Source organism: Scyliorhinus torazame, chromosome 8, assembly GCF_047496885.1.
Source record: "Scyliorhinus torazame isolate Kashiwa2021f chromosome 8, sScyTor2.1, whole genome shotgun sequence".
Taxonomy (NCBI): Eukaryota; Metazoa; Chordata; class Chondrichthyes; order Carcharhiniformes; family Scyliorhinidae; genus Scyliorhinus; species Scyliorhinus torazame.
This window is the reverse complement of record NC_092714.1, coordinates 86,126,932-86,147,653: the sequence shown is the minus strand read 5'-3', so window position 1 is coordinate 86,147,653 and position 20,722 is coordinate 86,126,932. Positions and strand designations below refer to the sequence as shown.

Genomic DNA, 20,722 nt, shown 5'->3' with positions numbered 1-20,722 from the left:
CCACACTTTTCCAGCCCTGGCAGCATTCTTGTAAACCTCCTCTGCACTAACGTCCTTCCTGTAATGTGATGACCAGAGCTGCATACAATATTCCAATTGTAGCCTCACCAGTATTTTATACAATTCTAACATTATGGGCTGGATTCTCCGATTTTCAGGCTAAATGCAATGCCAGCGTGGGAACTGGGGAGTTCTGAACCCTCACTGATCTTGGGACTGGTGAGGGGCTAGCAGCCACGCTGGGTAAAACTCCCGGCTCCCACGGAGAATGGCCGGGTCATTGGCCGTGCATGCGCACAGCGACGTCCTGCAGCGGTTGTGCCGTAAAATATGGCGCCAGCCATTCGCGGACCCAACCTACCAAATACTGCCGCCCTGGCCACCCCTTGGTCACCCCCGGCCACCCCCCACCAGTCCCTCCAGCCCTCGCGGAGTGGGGGAGGAGCATCAGGCCTTCATGTGACGTGCCAACGCTGTTCCAATGGCGTGCGGCGCACGACGCGCTGATGCCATTTAGGAGGGGGCGGAGAATAGAAAACTGGCATGAAACCAACGCCGCCCCCGATTTGGGAGTCAGAAGGGATTCTCCACCTGAACGCCGATTACGATATCGCCGTCGGGCAACGGAGAATCCCGGTTTATAGCTTTACTTTTTTATTCTATATCTCTGCCAATGAAGGAGAACATCCCACATGCTTTCTTAACAACCATGTCTACTTGAACTGCTGCCTTTAGGGACCTGTGTAGTTGTAAGCCAAGGTCACTCTTAATCTACCCCTCTTAGTATATTCCCATTTATTGGGTACTGCCTACAACTGTTCAACCTCCTTAAATGCATGACCTCACACTTTTCTGTGTTAAATTCCATCTGCCACTTTATCACCCACTCCATCAATCCACCTATATTGTGTTGATGGTTATAGCTATCCTCTACACTGTCCACCACTCGACCAATCTTTGTATCATGATTATCAGGCACTGGTGGCTCAATCTAGCACCTCAATTCGGGAAATACTGATCTCTTATTCTTCGCTTTGGCTCTTCTCCCTGCGTTCTGTTTTTTGTTGTATGTCCTCTTCTGTCTCTCTATGTCTCTTTTTCCTCCTTTAGGGGAGGTGTTGGTGGGTGGCATGCTGTGCTGTGGTGGGGAAAGAGCCACCAGCAGGTGTAATCTATATTGCAGGACAAATTTGGTCTGCCGCAGCACCATCTGCATCCTCTCCATCATCTTTCCCCCACCTCCACATTACTGTTTTGTCCTTGACGACTTCATATTACCCTCTGTTTCCCTCCACCCCTCAAAACCTCACTGATTCTTTCTCTGTCCATTTGAGCTAATAACTCAATCCTGCATCCTCTCCACCTTCCACTGTCAACCACCTTGCCTCCAGTGATTGCTCTACTCTCTCTCTCACGCCTCTGAAGGATGAATGACAAGAGCCAAAGAGCCCCTCACTTACACTTTCCATCCTCCTTCTCTCCATCTCTGGCCCTCACTTCCAATATACTCCCCTTCGAGAAACTGTTTACTTCGGAAAGTTACTAATTCTAAGCCATATTTAATCTTATGTCTACGCCCTTTAATTTCTCAATTACTGGAAACAGTTTGTTTCTATTTATCCTGTCCCGTTCCTTCTTAATGTTAAACCCTTCTGTTTTAGAACCCCGGAATTTCTGTTCTTCCAATGATCTATTGCTGAAACTTTCTTTGTATTTGTTCATGCCAGCGAACATATGTGTATCCAGATTGTACCCTTTCGAAAGTTTCAATACCTTTCCCATGTTGTGCAGCCTGATACCTGACTTCTGTACCAACTGATTCTTATTAAAGTTTTACATAAATTCATCATTACATCTTGACTTTGATCTCCTCAAGCCTCTGAGATAAAACCCAAAATTCTGCTGAGGATGTTGGTCTCATCACCCTGAAGGGCTGAATATTCAGTATATTTATACCTATGTCTCTCTGCTCTACAACAGCACCGAGCCATTGTGAATCATTTTTCACATATAATGGAAAGTCGTATTAAAAGCAAAACATTGTTCGTGGAGATATTAAACTACATCTCCTCTTTTGAATACTCTGAGAAGCTATGTTAATAGCACTGAACAGTAGCCTAAATTTCACAGTCAGTGGCAAAGAAACAGCACTCGCCACTAACCTCAAAGAAATCTATCCAGAAAGATCGAGCAATCTCTGTGATGTGAATGTTTCCTTTCCTTGGGCGTCATTCTCCGACCCCCCGCCGGGTTGGAGAATCGCCGGGGGCTGCCGTGAATCCCGCCCCCGCCGGTTGCCGAAGTCTCCGGCACCGGATATTCGGCGGGGGCGGGAATCGGGCCGCACCGGTTGGCGGGCCCCCCCGCTCGATTCTCCGGCCCGGATGAACATAGAACATAGAACATAGAAAATACAGCACAGAACAGGCCCTTCGGCCCACGATGTTGTGCCGAACCTTTGTCCTAGATTAATCATAGATTATCATTGAATTTACAGTGCAGAAGGAGGCCATTCGGCCCCCTGAGTCTGCACCGGCTCTTGGATAGAGCACCCCACCCAAACTCAACACCTCCACCCAACACCAAGGGCAATTTTGGACACTAAGGGCAATTTATCATGGCCAATCCACCTACCCTGCGCATCTTTGGACTGTGGGAGGAAACCGGAGCACCCGGAGGAAACCCACGCAGACACGGGGAGGACGTGCAGACTCCGCACAGACAGTGACCCAAGCCGGAATCGAACCTGGGACCCTGGAGCTGTGAAGCAATTGTGCTATCCACAATGCTACCGTGCTGCCCTTAAAAACAAATAAATCTACACTATATCATTTTACCGTAATCCATGTACCTATCCAATAGCTGCTTGAAGGTCCCTAATGTTTCCGACTCAACTACTTCCACAGGCAGTGCATTCCATGCCCCCACTACTCTCTGGGTAAAGAACCTACCTCTGATATCCCTCCGATATCTTCCACCTTTCACCTTAAATTTATGTCCCCTTGTAATGGTTTGTTCCACCCGGGGTAAAAGTCTCTGACTGTCTACTCTATCTATTCCCCTGATCATCTTATAAACCCCTATCAAGTCGCCCCTCGTCCTTCTCCGTTCTAATGAGAAAAGGCCTAGCACCCTCAACCTTTCCTCGTAAGACCTACTCTCCATTCCAGGTAACATCCTGGTAAATCTTCTTTGCACCTTTTCCAAAGCTTCCACATCCTTCCTAAAATGAGGTGACCAGAACTGTACACAGTACTCCAAATGTGGCCTTACCAAAGTTTTGTACAGCTGCATCATCACCGCACAGCTCTTAAATTCAATCCCTCTGTTAATGAACGCTAGCACACCATAGCCCTTCTTCACAGCTCTATCCACTTGAGTGGCAACTTTCAAAGATGTATGAACATAGACCCCAGGATCTCTCTGCTCCTCCACATTGCCAAGAACTCTACCGTTAACCCTGTATTCCGCATTCATATTTGTCCTTCCAAAATGGACAACCTCACACTTTTCAGGGTTAAACTCCATCTGCCACTTCTCAGCCCAGCTCTGCATCCTATCTATGTCTCTTTGCAGCCGACAACAGCCCTCCTTACTATCCACAACTCCACCAATCTTTGTATCGTCTGCAAATTTACTGACCCACCCTTCAACTCCCTCATCCAAGTCATTAATGAAAATCACAAACAGCAGAGGACCCAGAACTGATCCCTGCGGTACGCCACTGGTAACTGGGATCCAGGCTGAATATTTGCCATCCACCACCACTCTCTGACTTCTATCGGTTAGCCAGTTCGTTATCCAACTGGCCAAATTTCCCACTATCCCATGCCTCCTTACTTTCTGCAGAAGCCTACCATGGGGAACCTTATCAAATGCCTTACTAAAATCCATGTACACTACATCCACTGCTTTACCTTCATCCACATGCTTGGTCACCTCCTCAAAGAATTCAATAAGATTTGTAAGGCAAGACCTACCCCTCACAAATCCGTGCTGACTATCCCTAATCAAGCAGTGTCTTTCCAGATGCTCAGAAGTCCTATCCTTCAGTACCCTTTCCATTACTTTGCCTACCACCGAAGTAAGACTAACTGGCCTGTAATTCCCAGGGTTATCCCTAGTCCCTTTTTTGAACAGGGGCACGACATTCGCCACTCTCCAATCCCCTGGTACCAACCCTGTTGACAGTGAGGACGAAAAGATCATTGCCAACGGCTCTGCAATTTTATCTCTTGCTTCCCATAGAATCCTTGGATATATCCCGTCAGGCCCGGGGGACTTGTCTATCCTCAAGTTTTTCAAAATGCCCAACACATCTTCCTTCCTAACAAGTATTTCCTCGAGCTTACCAGTCTGTTTCACACTGTCCTCTCCAACAATATCGCCCCTCTCATTTGTAAATACAGAAGAAAGGTACTCGTTCAAGACCTCTCCTATCTCTTCAGACTCAATACACAATCTCCCGCTACTGTCCTTGATCGGACCTACCCTCGCTCTAGTCATTCTCATATTTCTCACATATGTGAAAAGGCCTTGGGGTTTTCCTTGATCCTACCCGCCAAAGATTGTTCATGCCCTCTCTTAGCTCTCCTAATCCCTTTCTTCAGTTCCCTCCTGGCTATCTTGTATCCCTCCAATGCCCTGTCTGAACCTTGTTTCCTCAGCCTTACATAAGTCTCCTTTTTCCTCTTAACAAGACATTCAACCTCTCTTGTCAACCATGGTTCCCTCACTCGACCATCTCTTCCCTGCCTGACAGGGACATACATATCAAGGACATGTAGTACCTGTTCCTTGAACAAGTTCCACATTTCACTTGTGTCCTTCCCTGACAGCCTATGTTCCCAACTTATGCACTTCAATTCTTGTCTGACAACATCGTATTTACCCTTCCCCCAATTGTAAACCTTGCCCTGTTGCACGCACCTATCCCTCTCCATTACTAAAGTGAAAGTCACAGAATTGTGGTCACTATCTCCAAAATGTTCCCCCACTAACAAATCTATCACTTGCCCTGGTTCATTACCAAGTACTAAATCCAATATTGCCCCTCCTCTGGTCGGACAATCTACATACTGTGTTAGAAAAGCTTCCTGGACACACTGCACAAACACCACCCCATCCAAACTATTTGATCTAAAGAGTTTCCACTCAATGTTTGGGAAGTTAAAGTCACCCATGACTACTACCCTGTGACTTTCACCTTTCCAAAATCTGTTTCCCAATCTGTTCCTCCACATCTCTGCTCCTATTGGGGGCCTATAGAAAACTCCTAACAAGGTGACTGCTCCTTTCCTATTTCTGACTTCAACCCATACTACCTCATTAGGGTGATACTCCTCGAACTGCCTTTCTGCAGCTGTTATACTATCTCTAATTAACAATGCCACGCCCCCACCTCTTTTACCACCCTCCCTAATCTTATTGAAACATCTATAACCAGGGACCTCCAACAACCATCTCTGCCCCTCTTCTATCCAAGTTTCCGTGATGGCCACCACATCGTAGTCCCAAGTACCGATCCATGCCTTAAGTTCACCCACCTTATTCCTGATGCTTCTTGCGTTGAAGTATACACACTTCAACCCATCTCCGTGCCTGCAAGTACTCTCCTTTGTCAGTGTTCCCTTCCCCACTGCCTCATTACACACTTTGGCGTCCTGAATATCGGCTACCTTAGTTGCTGGACTACAAATCCGGCTCCCATTCCCCTGCCAAATTAGTTTAAACCCTCCCGAAGAGTACTAGAAAACCTCCCTCCCAGGATATTGGTGCCCCTCTGGTTCAGATGCAACCCGTCCTGCTTGTACAGGTCCCACCTTCCCCAGAATGCGCTCCAATTATCCAAATACCTGAAGCCCTCCTTCCTACACCATTACTGCAGCCACGTGTTCAACTGCACTCTCTCCCTATTCCTAGCCTCGGTATCACGTGGCACCGGCAACAAACCAGAGATGACAACTCTGTCTGTCCTGGCTTTTAACTTCCAGCCTAACTCCCTAAACTTGTTTATTACCTCCACACCCCTTTTCCTACCTATGTCGTTGGTACCAATGTGCACCACGACTTCTGGCTGCTCGCCCTCCCCCTTAAGGATCCTGAAGACACGATCCGAGACATCCCTGGCCCTGGCACCCGGGAGGCAACATACCTTCCGGGAGTCTCGCTCGCGACCACAGAATCTCCTATCTATTCCCCTAACCATTGAATCTCCTACAACTATTTATTTTCTATTCTCCCCCCTTCCCTTCTGAGCCCCAGAGCCAGACTCAGTGCCAGAGACCTGGCCGCTAGGGCCTTCCCCCGGTAGGTCATCCCCCTCAACAGCATCCAAAACGGTATACTTGTTTTGAAGGGGAATGGCCACGAGGGATCCCTGCACTGTCTGCCTGTTTGTTTTTTTCCCCCTGACGGTAACCCAGCTATTCTTGTCCTGTACCTTGGGTGTGGTTACCTCCCTGTAACTCTTCTCAATCACCCCCTCTGCCTCCCGGATGATCCGAAGTTCATCCATCTTCAGCTCCAGTTCCCTAACACGGTCTTTGAGGAGCTGAAGTTGGGTGCACTTCCCGCAGGTATGGGCCGAAGTCCCGCCGATAAATTGCCTGTCCCGCCGGCGTGGATTAAACCACCTTTTGAACGGCGGGACAAGGCGGCGTGGGCGGGCTCCGGGGTCCTGGGGAGGGCGCGGGGCGATCTGACCCCGGGGGGTGCCCCCACGGTGGCCTGGCCCGCGATCGGGGCCCACCGATCCGCGGGCGGGCCTGTGCCGTGGGGGCACTCTTTCCCTTCCGCCTCCACCATGGCAGAGGCGGAAGAGACTCCCTCCACTGCGCATGCGTGGGAAACTGTCAGCGGCTGCTGACGCTCCCACGCATGCGCCGCCCGGGGATGTCATCTCCGCGCCAGCTGGCGGGGCAACAAAGGCCGTTTCCGCCAGCTGGCGGGGCAGAAATTCCTCCGGCGTCGGCCTAGCCCCTCAATGTTGGGTCACGGCCCCCAAAGATGCGGAGCATTCCGCACCTTTGGGGCGGCGCGATGCCCGTCTGATTGGCGCAGTTTTGGGCGCCAGTCGGCGGACATCGTGCCGTTTCGGGAGAATTCCGCCCCACTGATGGGGAAGTTCAGAATCACTGAAAGCACTTTCTGGATTTCCAGGGTTAACTGTGCCTGTGTGGATTCTAGAAGTTGTTCTCAGTTTCAGAGGGGGAATGATGGCAAATGCTGACAGTTTTGCCATCATTACAATTGCAAAATCCAGAACAATATGATTGGCACCAGGTCAATTAATCTGCAAATTTAAAGCAGTACTAATGAGAGAATAATGGATAATCCAGTCTGATCACAGAATCATAGAATCTACAGTGCAGAAGGAGGTCATTCGGCCCATCGAGTCTGCACCGGCCCTTGGAAAGAGCACCCTATCCAAGCCCACACCTCCACCCTATCCCCGTAAACCAGTAACCCCACCCAACCTTTTTGTTTGGACACTAAGGGCAATTTAGCATGGCCAATCCACCTAACCGGCACATCTTTGGAGTGTGGGAGGAAACCGGAGCACCCGGAAGAAACCCACGCAGACAAGGGGCGAACGTGCAGACTCTGCACAGACAGTGACCCAAGCCGGGAATCAAACCTGGACTCTGGAGCCGTGAAGCAATTGTGCTAAACATTGTGCTACCGTCCTGATTATCGCATATGTACCTCATTGTGGCGTTCCAGTGACATCACAAACCACAAGAATGATATTCAGGATATTCCTGACTGCTAACTAAAGCCCACAATGAAATAATGGTAATTGTCAGTAGATAACATGACTATACTTCCCTGCCAAACTTGCTAATGTCCACTTAAAGTACTCGCGGGAGGGATCTCTGAATAAAGTAGAGTGGGAATGATGAAGTATAAATTTCCCTTGGTTGGCAGTGAAAATGGGTGAGAACAGCCCCTTTCACATTCCACACCATGTCCTTTCCCAGTGTAATGCGGATTTGGTATTGCCTGCTTTGTGGTACTGTTCAAAGTTAATTTATATTCTCCTGGCTATTTTCATTTCCCCATCCCTGCTGAAGGACACTCAAGTCAATCATGGTGTCTCACCATCGTCCCGATAGAATTGAGACATCCCAGCCAAGCATGGTGACTGAATCTGGAGCTTTCCAAACTTGGGTGATGCTTCCTGCCATTTTCTCAAGCTGAGGTGATATGGCATTTTAGGACACATTATATATTTGCCCCACATTAGATGATGGATTCACGAGAACAGTTTAATTTCATTTTAGTTTTTGCGTGCAGGCACCAGTAGATTCACTCTGTACATTTATTTTGTGATGATATCCTCACTGAAGAATGAAGAATTAATGATCATGAAATAATCACTGCATCTTATGGAGTGATAATTTGCTGTTGATTACCAGAAAATAACATCATATTATAAGGGAATTAAGCCTGCAGTGTGTATCAGATCCGATTATTTTCTTCCAACTGTTACAATTAGAATGCTGAAAACAAGGTTCTGGTTGTTTTACTAATGCTGTCAATGGAAGAATATAGCTGCGTGCTGAGTGAGGAAGGTTCTTTACTTCCTTCAAGTCAGATATATCTGAAAGTATCAATAACTGTAAAGAAGAGCGAAAAGCAAAATTGTTCTGAGAGTTTGAACAGTCTGATTGCAGCTTCACATTGTTGATGGCGTATGCAGTTCAGGAAAATTTAAAATCAAATAGAGTCATACAGTCAGAGAGTAACAATGAAACAGAAGGAGTCCACATATCACTAAGAATCCATGTATGGTGTCTCTCTGTAGAGCAAGGTGGTCAGTCCCATTCCCCAGCTCTATCCCTGTAATGTTCCTCTATCCTGTAATCCTCCTCTATCCCGAAATCCTGTTCTATCCCTGTAATCCACCTTGATTCCTATAATTCTGGTCAATCCCTGTAATTCTGCTCTATCCCTGTAATCCTGCTCTTTCCCTGTATTCCTGACAATCCCTGTATTCCTGCTCTATCCCTGTAATCCTGCTCTATCCCTGTAACATTGCTCTATCCCTGTAATCTTGCTCTTTCCCTGTAATCCTGCTCGATCCCTGTAACACTGCTCTATCCCTGTAATCCTGCTCTTTCCCTGTATTCCTGACAATCACTGTAATCCTGCTCTATCTATGTATTCCTGCTCTATCCCTGTAGTCCTGCTCTACCTCTGTAACAGTGCTCAGTGCTCTATCCCTATAGACCTGCTCTATCCCTGTAAATCTTCTTTATCCCTGTGGTGCTGCTCGAGACCTGTGGCCGTGCTCTATCCCTGTAATCCTGCTCAATGCCTGTATTCTTGCTCCATCCCTGTATTCCTGCTCTATCCCTGTAATCCTGCTCTATCATTGTATTCCTGCTCCATCCCTGTGTTCCTGCCCTATCCCTCTATTCCTGTTCTATCTTAATGAAGGAAACTGCGATGATATGAGGCACGAGTTGACTATGATCGATTGGGGAATGTTACATAGAGGGATGACAGTGTAGGCAATGGCAAACATTCAAGGAGGGCATGGAGGAACAACACAAATTGTTTATTCCTATCTGGCACAAAAGAAAAGTGGGAAAGAGGGCCAATCCATGGTTTACAAGGGAAACTAGAAATAGTATTTGATCCAAGGAAGAAACACACAAATTGGGCAAGAGAAACAACAGGTCTGAGGATTGGGAGCAGTTTAGAATTTAGCAAAGAAGGACCAACAGATTGATTAAGAAGGGGAAAATAGAGTATGAGAGTAAGTTGGCAGGGAACATAAAAACTGACTGTAAAAGTTTCTATCGGTACCTGAAGAGAAAAACATTGGTGAAGACAAATGTAGCTCCCTTACAGTTAGAAACAGGGAATGCATAATAGGGGACAAAGAAATGGCTGAGCAACTAAATACATACTTTGGTTCTGTCTTCACAAATAAGGACACAAATAAGATGACTGAAATGTTGGGGAACGCAGGGTTTAGTGAGAGGGAGGTACTAAAGGAGATCAATATCAGCAGAGAAATGGGGTTGGGGAAATTGATGAGATTGAAGGCTGATAAATCCCAGAGTCTGAGTATCCCAGAATACTTAAGGAAGTGGCTCTATAAATGGTGGATGCATTGATGGTCATCTTCCAGGATTCTATAGACTCTAGAACAGTTCTGGCATATGGGAGGGTAACTAATGTAACTCCACTATTAAAACGGGAGGTAGAGAGAAAACTGAGAATTATAGACCAGTAAGCCTATCCAACTGCTTCTCAAAACCAATGGGAAAAATTCTGGAATCCATTATCATTTTAAAGAAGAGCACTTAGAAAACAATGGCGGGATCGGACAGAGTCAGCTTGGATTTATGAAGGCGAAATCATGCATGACAAATCTATTGGAATTCTTCGAGGATGTAACTAGCACAGTTGATGAGAGGGAGCCAGTGGGGATGTGGTTGATTTGGACTTTCAGAAGGCTTTTGACAAAGTCCTACATAAAAGATTAGCGTGTATAATTAAAGCGCATGGGATTAGGAGTAGTTTATTGAGATGAATAGAAAACTGGTTGGCAGATAAGAAACAAAGAGGAGGAATTAACAGGTCTTTTTCAGATTGGCAGACAGTGACCAGTGCGGTACCGCAGGGATCGGTGCTAAGACCCCAGCTATTCGCAATATATATTAATGATTTAGATGAGGAAATGAAATGTAAATTTTCCAATTTTGTAGATGGCACCAAGTTGGGTGGGAGGGTGAGCTATGAGGATGTTGCAGAGATCCTTCAGTGTGATTTAGACAAGCTGAGTGAGTGGGCAAATGAATGGCAAATGCGGCAAAATTTGGATAAATGCGAGGTTATTTACTTTGGTAGCAAAAGCGAGAAGGCAGACTACTATTATCTGAATGACCATAAATTAGAAGAGGGGAAGGTGCAACGAGACCTGGGTTTCTCATACACCAGTTACGGAAGGTAAGAATGCAGGTACAGGAGGTGGTAAAGAAGGTAAATGGTTTGTCACCCTTCATTGCGAAAGGATTCAAGTACAGGAGCAAGGATGTCTTGCTACAATTATACAGGGCCTTGGTGAGGCCACACCTGGAATATTGTGTGAAATTTAGGTCTCCTTATCTGAGGGAGGGTGTTCTTGCTGTAGAGGGAGTGCAGTAAAGGTTTACCAAAATGATTCCTGGGATGGCGGAACTAACATATGAAGAGAGATTGAGTCAGTTAGGATTGTATTCACTGGAGTTCAGAAGCAGAAACCTATAAAATTCTAACAGGACTAGATATGGTGGATGCAGGAAGGAGTTCCCGGTGGTGGGGGTGTTCAGAACCAGGGGTCACAGTCTGAGGATACGGGATAGACCATTTAGGATAGTGATGATGAGAAATTTCTTCACACAGAGAATGGTGAGCCTGTGGAATTCGCTACAACAGGAAGTAGTTGAGGCCAAAACGTTGTATGGTTTTGAGAAGCAGTAGGATATAGCACTTGGGGAAAGGGGATCAAAGGATAGTGGGGAAAACAGGATAATGCGGTTGGGTTGGATGATCAGTCATGATCATAACGAAGAGCCTAAAATGGCTCGAAGGGCTGAATGGCCTCCTCCTGCTTCTATTTTTGTGTTTCTAGGATTCTATCCCTGTTATCCTACTCTATCTCTGTAATCCTGCTCCAAACCAGTATTTCTGCTCTATCCCTCTATTCCTGCTCCATCCCTGTAATCTTGTTCTATTCCTATAATCCTGCTACAACCGTGTAATCCTGTTCTATTCTTGTAATCCTTCTCTATCCCAGGAATTCCTTCCCTAGTCCCGTATTCCTGCTCTATCCTCGTATTCCTTTTCTATGCTCGTATTCCTGCTCTATCCCCGTATTCCTGCTCTATCCTCGTATTCCTGCTCTATCCCCGTAGTCCAGCTTTATCCCCATATTCCTGCTCTATCCTCGTATTCCTGCTCTAACCCTGCATTCCTGCTCTATCCTCGTATTCCTTCTCTATCCCCGTATTCCTGCTCTATCCCGTATTCCTGCTCTATCCCCGTATTCCTGCTCAATCCCCGTATTCCTGCTCAATCCCCGTATACCTGCTCTATCCCTGTACTCCTGCTCTATCCCAGTATTTATGCTCTATCCCCATATTCCTGCTCTATTCCCGTATTCCTGCTCTATCCCTCTATTCCAGCTATATTCCTGAATTCCTGCTCTATCCTCGTATTCCTGCTCCATCCGCGTATTCCTGCTCTATCCCCGTATTCCTGCTCTATCCCCGTATTCCTGCTCGATCCCTGTACTCCTGCTCTATCCCAGTATTTATGCTCTATCCCTATATTCCTGCTCTATTCCCCTATTCCTGCTCTATCCCCCTATTCCAGCTATATTCCTGAATTCCTGCTCTATCCCCGTATTCCTGCTCTATCCCCGTATTCCTGCTCGATCCCTGTACTCCTGCTCTATCCCAGTATTTATGCTCTATCCCTATATTCCTGCTCTATTCCCCTATTCCTGCTCTATCCCCCTATTCCAGCTATATTCCTGAATTCCTGCTCTATCCTCGTATTCCTGCTCTATCCGCGTATTCCTGCGCTATCCTCGTATTCCTGCTCTATCCCCGTATTCCTGCTCTATCCTCCTATTCCTGCTCTATCCCCGTATTCCTGCTCTATTCCTGTATTCCTGCTCTATCCCCGTATTCCTTCTCTATCCTCGTATTCCTGCTCTATCCCCATATTCCTGCTCTATCCTCGTATTCTTGCTCTAACCCTTTATTCCTGCACTATCCTCGTATTCCTGCTCTATTCCTGTGTTCCTGCTCTACCCCATATTCCTTTATTCCTGCTCTATCCCCGTATTCCAGCTCTATTCCTGTATCCTTGCTCTACTCCCGTATTCCTGCTTTATCCCCGTATTCCTGCTCTATCCCCATATTCCTGCTCTATTCCCACATTCCTGCTCTATCCCCGTATTCCTGCTCTATTCCTGCTCTATCCCTGTATTCCTGCTTCATCCCAGTATTCCTGCTCTATTCCCATATTCCTGCTCTATCCTCGTATTCCTGCTCTATTCCCGTATTCCTGCTCTATCCTCGTATTCCTGCTCCATCCGCGTATTCCTGCTCTATCCTCGTATTCCTGCTCCATCCTCCTATTCCTGCTCTATCCTCCTATTCCTGCTCTATCCTCCTATTCCTGCTCTATCCCTGTACTCCTGCTCTATCCCAGTATTTATGTTCTATCCCTATATTCCTGCTCTATTCCCGTATTCCTGCTCTATCCCCCTATTCCAGCTATATTCCTGAATTCCTGCTCTATCCTCGTATTCCTGCTCTATCCGCGTATTCCTGCTCTATCCTCGTATTCCTGCTCTATCCCCCTATTCCTGCTCTATCCCCGTATTCCTGCTCTATCCCCGTATTCCTGCTCTATCCCCGTATTCCTGCTCTATCCCCATATTCCTGCTCTATCCTCGTATTCTTGCTCTAACCCTTTATTCCTGCACTATCCTCGTATTCCTGCTCTATTCCTGTGTTCCTGCTCTATCCCATATTCCTTTATTCCTGCTCTATCCCCGTATTCCAGCTCTATTCCTGTATCCTTGCTCTACTCCCGTATTCCTGCTTTATCCCCGTATTCCTGCTCTATCCCCATATTCCTGCTCTATTCCCACATTCCTGCTCTATCCCCGTATTCCTGCTCTATTCCTGTATTCCTGCTCTATCCCTGTATTCCTGCTTCATCCCTGTATTCCTGCTCTATTCCCATATTCCTGCTCTATCCTCGTATTCCTGCTCCATCCCCGTATTCCTGCTCTATCCTCCTATTCCTGCTCTATCCCTGTACTCCTGCTCTATCCCATATTTATGCTCTATCCCTATATTCCTGCTCTATTCCCGTATTCCTGCTCTATCCCCCTATTCCAGCTATATTCCTGAATTCCTGCTCTATCCCCGTATTCCTGCTCTATCCCCGTATTCCTGCTCTATCCTCGTATTCTTGCTCTAACCCTTTATTCCTGCACTATCCTCGTATTCCTGCTCTATTCCTGTGTTCCTGCTCTATCCCATATTCCTTTATTCCTGCTCTATCCCCGTATTCCAGCTCTATTCCTGTATCCTTGCTCTACTCCCGTATTCCTGCTTTATCCCCGTATTCCTGCTCTATCCCCATATTCCTGCTCTATTCCCACATTCCTGCTCTATCCCCGTATTCCTGTTCTATTCCTGTATTCCTGCTCTATCCCTGTATTCCTGCTTCATCCCTGTATTCCTGCTCTATTCCCATATTCCTGCTCTATCCTCGTATTCCTGCTCTATCCCTGTATTACTGCTTCATCCCTGTATTCCTGCTCTATTCCCATATTCCTGCTCTATCCCGTGTATTCCTGCTCTATCCTCATATTCCTTCTCTATCCCCGTATTCCTGCTCTATCCCCTATTCCTGCTCCATCCTTGTATTCCTGCTCTATCCCCATATTCCTGCTCTATCCTCGTATTCCTGCTCTATCCCCGTATTCCTGCTCTATCCCCATATTCCTGCTCTATCCCCATATTCTTGCTCTATTCCTGTATTCCTGCTCTAGCCTCGTATTCCTGCTCTATCCCCGTATTCCTGGCCTATCCCCGTATTCCTGCTCTATTCCTGTATTCCTGCTCTATTCCTGTACTCCTGCTCTATTCCTCGCATTCCTGCTCTATCCCCGTATTCCTGCTCTATCCCCGATTTCCTGCTCTATCCCTGTATTCCTGCTCTATTCCCGTATTCCTGCTCTATCCCCGTATTCCTGCTCTATTCCTGTATTCCTGCTCTATCCCCGTATTCTTGCTCTATTCCTGTATTTCTGCTCTATTCCTGTACTCCTGCTCTATTCCTGTATTCCTGCTCTATCCCCGTATTCCTGCTCTATCTCCGTATTCCTGCTCTATCCCCGTATTCCTACTCTTTCCCTGTATCTCTGCTCTATCCCCGTATTCCTGTATTCCTGCTCTATTCCTGTATTCCTGCTCTATCCTCGTATTCCTGCTCTATCCCACTATTCCTGCTCTATCCCCATATTCCTGCTCTATTTCTGTAATGCTGTTCTGTTCCTGTAAACCTGTTCTATCCCTGTTGTCCTGCTCTATCTATGTGGCCCTGGTCTGTCCCTGCATTCTTGCTTTATCCCTGTATTCCTGCAATATCCCTGAAATCCTGCTCTATTCCTGAAATCCTGTTCTATCCCTGTAATCCTGCCCTATTCCTGTACTGCTGATATATCCCTGTATCCTTGCCCTATTCCCTGAAATCTGGCTCTATCCCTGTTTCCATGCTGTATTCCTGTAATCCTGCTCTATCCCTGTAATTCTTCTCTATCCCTGTATCCCTGTTCTATCCCAAAAATTCTGTCCTATCTATGTATCCCTGCTCTAGCCCTGCATCCCTGAAATCCTGCTCTATCCCTGTACTGTTGATATATCCCTCTATCCTTTATACCAGAAATCTATCCCTGTGTCCCTGCTCTATTCCTGTAATCCTGCTCTTTCCCTGTAATCCTGCTCTATCCTGTTGCTAACTTTTGGTTGGCTCTTAATTTGGCTCTGTTTAATCATGTTTGCTCAAGAGTCGCCAGGTATCTTTCGACACCGCCACAAGGTTCAGAACCGAATACTGATCAATGACTCGATACACCAGTTAGTAAGTTCAAAAGCAATGCTCATTTATTTACATACAGTCAAATCTACTCATGCATAAACTCTACAAACTAAACTACCACTATTACTAAAGCCTATACTTAGCTTCGGGTGCCCACTCAGTCAGAGGAACAATGGCCGTTGCTCGGTTCTGAGGCTGCTGGGTTGAGCTGTTTACAGGGTAGCAACTAGGAGTGTCTATCTCGTAGCATGCGTTGACTTGGGACTTACTTGGTCTGGTGCAGCTGCTAGGCAGATCTCTCTCTTCGGTGAGAGCCAAAGCCAAAAGGGGGCGGTTCTCCCTTGGTGGATACCTTTTATACTAAAAAGGGCTTCGCGCGCTTTTGGGAGGGCCTTGAACTTGGCCTCAACTAATTGGGTCTTTCCCAATCATCTGTATCGATTTTCCTACAATAGAGGGGTGGTTCCCTGATCGCTGGACGTGTCCTGGTGACTGTCAGTCTGCTTTGTCTTAACTTCTTCTGGCGCCGGGGAGTCTAAATGTTGTGTACCTAAATGTTTCCCTTTTGTCCCTGGAGATGGCTCATTAGTATGTAGATTGTTTGGTAGTTTCTGTCCTGTCTGAGAGTTTAAGGTTCTAACCAACAGACAGACCTTGCACCTGCTTGTTTCTTAGCATTGTCCAATTTTTCCTGCATTCTTTGCAAGTGTCCATTTTGTAATCGGGACGTGGCCATCCCAGATGGCTACAATCCCTGTAATTCTGCTACATCCCTGCAATCCAGCTGTATCCCTGTACTCCTGATTTATCCCGGTATCCCTGCTCTATCCCAGAAATCCTGATTTATCTATGTATCCCTGTTCTGTCCCTGTAATCCTGATCTATTCCTGTAACCTTGCTCGATTCCTGAAATCCTGCCCTATCCCTGTACTGCTGATATATTCCTCTATCCTTGTCTATCCCTGAAATCTATTCCTGTATCCCTGCTCTATCCCTGAAATCCTGCTCTATCCCTGTATCCCTGCACTACCCCTGTAATACTGCTCTATCCCTGTATCTCTGCTCTATCCCTGTAATACTGCTCTATCCCTGTATCCCTGCTCTATCCCAGAAATCCTGTCCTCCTGTAATCCTGCTCTATCCCTGAAATCCTGCTCTACCCCTGTATGCCTGCTCTATCCCTGTTATCCTGATCTATTCCTGTAATCCTGCTCTTTCCCTGTATCCCTGCTCTTTCCCTGTTATCCTGCTCTATTCCTGTAATCCTGCTCTTTCCATGTAATCCTGCTCTATTCCTGGAATCCTGCTCTACCACTGTATCCATGCTCTATCCCTGTTATCCTGCTCTAATCCTGTAATTCTGCTCTATCCTGTGGCCCTGCTCTATCCCTAAAATCCTGCTCTATCCCCATAATCCTGCTCTATCATTGTATCCCTGTGCTTTCCCTGTAATCCTACTCTATTCCTGTAATCCTGCTCTATTCCTGTAATCCTGCTCTATCCCTGTATCCCAGCTCTATTCCTGTAATCCTGCTCTATCCCTATATCCCTGCTCTATTCCTGTAATTCTGCTCTATCCCAGTAACCCTTCACTATCTCTCTATCCCTATGCTCCTGCACTATTCCTGTAATCCAGCTCCATCCCTTTGCCCTGGCTCCATCCCTCTAATCATCTTCTACCCCACTAATCCAGATCTATCCTAGTAATCCTGCTCTTTCCCTGTATCGCTGCTCTATTGCTGTGATTCTGGCCCATCCCTTTAATCCTGCTCCATTCCTGCAGCCTTGCTCAATTTATGTAATTCTGCTCTATCCCTGGAATCCTGCTCTATCCCTGGAATCCTGTTCTGTCCCTACGGGCAGCTTCCATCCCTGTGTTCTGGCGTTATCCCTGTGGTCCTAAAAGTTTATTTCCTTCAGGTATCCGATCCAAATTCCTTTTGTAATCATTGAATGTGTTTGCTTCCACCTCCCTTGTGGGGGGCGGGGGTGGGTAATAGTATTGGGTCAGGTCTGGGGAAGGTGAACTGTCAACCTTCTGGTTTAGTAAATAGCATGAGGCCTGGAAATGACTGAAAGAAGAAGAGTACAAAATGAAAAAGAAATCTACAAAAAATGCATTTCCTTGGGCTTTTCCTTGTTTGTCACCATGACACTGATGGACGTCAAGGAGAAAACTATCTGCTGAAGTTAATGGCAGAGCATAAACAGCATTGAGCAAATGAATCCCTGCACGGGACAATTCTTTAGCATCACAGTTACTTTCTAACCCATCAATTTTCCAAAACCCCCCCACTGATTATCAACTGTCTGAGAGTCCTCCAATTCTATTTGTTAAAATAAATTCTTAATATAAATCCAGTGTTTCTAAGAGAGTACTGAGATCTTACCTGCATACACATTAACTACTATGCTCACACATGTTTCCGTACCATTCAAATCTGTAAAAGTTCGGATATATTTTCCAGCATCATTAAAACCAACAGATGGAAGTCGTAAATAAAAGCCATTGTTTTCAATATTCACTCTGTGTTTAAATGCACCAAAGACAGTTTCAGAATTCATCTCTTTTTTGATAACAGAGGAAATGCGACGGCTCCTTGATCCTGAAGAAAACGTCCATTCAACTGAATCTGTTTCCCAATCTCTGTAGTTTGGATTCAGGACGATATTTTCCCCAAAAGTTGCATTTCTGTTCGGCTCATTCACACATGAAAGTACAGTCAGTAAACCTGGATCAAACATAACAGCAGTAATTACGCATCATTGGTTGCAAGGACTACATGCAAATGTAATAATTTTCATTCCCTTCTTAGTGCTTCTTGATGTGACACGGTGGCACAGTGGTTAGCACTGCTGCATCACAGCACCAGGGACCTTGGTTCAATTCTGATCTTGGGTGACTGTGTGGAGTTTGCACTTTCTGCCCGTGGCTGCATGGGATCTTTAGTTTCCTCCCACGGTCCAAAGATGTGCAGGTTAGGTGGATTAGCCATGATCAATTGCCCCTTAGTATCCAAAGTTGTGTTGGTTAGGCGATGGGGATGGGGCAGGGGAGTGGGCCTAGTTAGGGTGCTCTTTCGGAGGTTCGGTGTAGACTCAGTGGGCTGAATGGCCTCCTGTAGACTGAATTGACTGTAGATACTCAATGGTAACTTGCAACACATTGGCAATCTCAGGAAGGTCACAGCAAGTACATGGGGCGAAATTCTCCCCCAGCGGCGCGATGTCCGCCGACTGGCACCAAAAACGGCGCCAATCAGACGGGCATCGCGCTGGCCCAAAGGTGCGGAATGCTCCGCATCTTTGGGGGCCGAGCCCCAACATTGAGGGGCTAGGCCGGCGCCGGAGGGATTTCCGCCCCGCCAGCTGGCGGAAATGGCGTTTGTTGCCCCACCAGCTGGCGGAAATGGCGTTTGTTGCCCCGCCAGCTGGCGCGGAAATGCGGTGCATGGGCGGGAGCGTCAGCGGCCGCCGACCGTTTCCCGCGCATGCGCAGTGGGGAGAGTCTCTTCCGCCTCCGCCATGGTGGAGACCGTGGCGGAGGCGGAAGGGAAAGAGTGCCCCCACGGCACAGGCCCGCCCGCGGATCGGTGGGCCCCGATCGCGGGCCAGGCCACCGTGGGGGCACCCCCTGGGGTCAGATCGCCCCGCGCCCCCCCCCCCCCCTGGAGCCCGCCCACGCCGCCTGGTCCCGCCGGTAAATACCAGCTTTGATTTACGCCTGCGGGACAGGCAATTTCTGGGCGGGACTTCGGCCCATCCGGGCCGGAGAATTGAGCAGGTGGTCCCGCCAACCGGCGCGGCCCGATTCCCGCCCCCGCCCAATCTCCGGTACCGGAGACTTCGGCGGGGGCGGGATTCACGGAGGCCAACGGCCATTCTCCGACCCGCTGGGGGGTCGGAGAATGACGCCCATGGACCTCTGAGTTTTGTATTTGCTGCTTGGGCAGGGAGAATTACTCGATCTGTAATCCATACAATGTCTGACCTCCAGAAACAGTGATAAATTTGGAATTGTAACTATAAGCAAAGCATCTTGTTAATCATACAGTTCTGTTCATCGCTCTAATTCCAAATGAACATTAAGTTGAGACCCTCCTGCTCCCTCAGGTGGAATTAAAAGATCCCACGGCACATTTTCAAAGAAAACCAGGAAGAACATAAGAACATAAGAACTAGGAGCAGGAGTAGGCCAGGAAGGTTCTCTCCAATTTTCTGATCAATTAAAAGGAGAAGGAGGAGTAGATGTAAGCCATTCGGCCCCTCAAGCCTGCTCCACCACACAATATGATCTGGTTGTTGCCTCAACTCTGATGTCCTGTTTGCTCACACCTGTGACTCTAGACTCTCTTGCTGATCAAAAACCTACTTAGCTCAGCCTTGAAATTATTTCATGACCCAGCCTCCACTGCTCTCTGGGGAATTCCACTGACGAACAATGTTTTCAGACAGAAAAAATATCCTTATTCTAATCATAAATGAGAAGCCTGTAATTATAAAATTCTGTCTCTTGGTTCTTCACTTTCCACAAGGTTGTTAGGTGAATTGGACATTCTAAATTCTCCCTCAGTGCATCCGAACCGGCGCCGGAGTGTGGCGACTAGGGGCTTTTCACAGGAACTTCATTGCAGTGTTACTGTAAGCCTACTTGTGACAATAATAAAAATTATCATCATTATTAAGGTGAAACATCCTCCCAATATCCACCCTATCAAATCCCAACAAGATGGATTTCAATAAGATCATTCTTCTAAACTCCGAGTATTAGTCCAACCTGCTCAACCTTTCCTCACACCGTGGGCAGCACGGTAGCACAAGTGGATAGCACTGTGGCTTCACAGCGTCGGGGTCCCAGGTTCGATTCCCCGCTGGGTCACTGTCGGTGTGGGGCATGCATGTTCTCCCCGTGTCTGCGTGGGTTTCCTCCGGGTGCTCCGGTTTCCTCCCACAGTCCAAAGATGTGCAGGTTAGGTGGATTGGCCATGCTAAATTGCCCTTCGTGTCCAATGAGATTAGGAGAGGTTATTGGGTTACGGGGATAGGGTGGAAGTGAGGGCTTAAGTGGGTCAGTGCAGACTCGATGGGCCGAATGGCC

General features: G+C 47.2%; 1 protein-coding gene across 1 annotated transcript in view; it reads right to left on the bottom strand.

The window, feature by feature from the left end:
• Positions 1-20,722, bottom strand: part of LOC140428751 (uncharacterized) — a 127,450-nt gene that overhangs the window by 95,311 nt on the left and 11,417 nt on the right. The window contains exon 2 of the mRNA XM_072515458.1: positions 18,015-18,356. Within this exon, the coding sequence (XP_072371559.1) occupies positions 18,015-18,356 (342 nt within the window). The remainder of the gene's footprint in view (positions 1-18,014; positions 18,357-20,722) is intronic.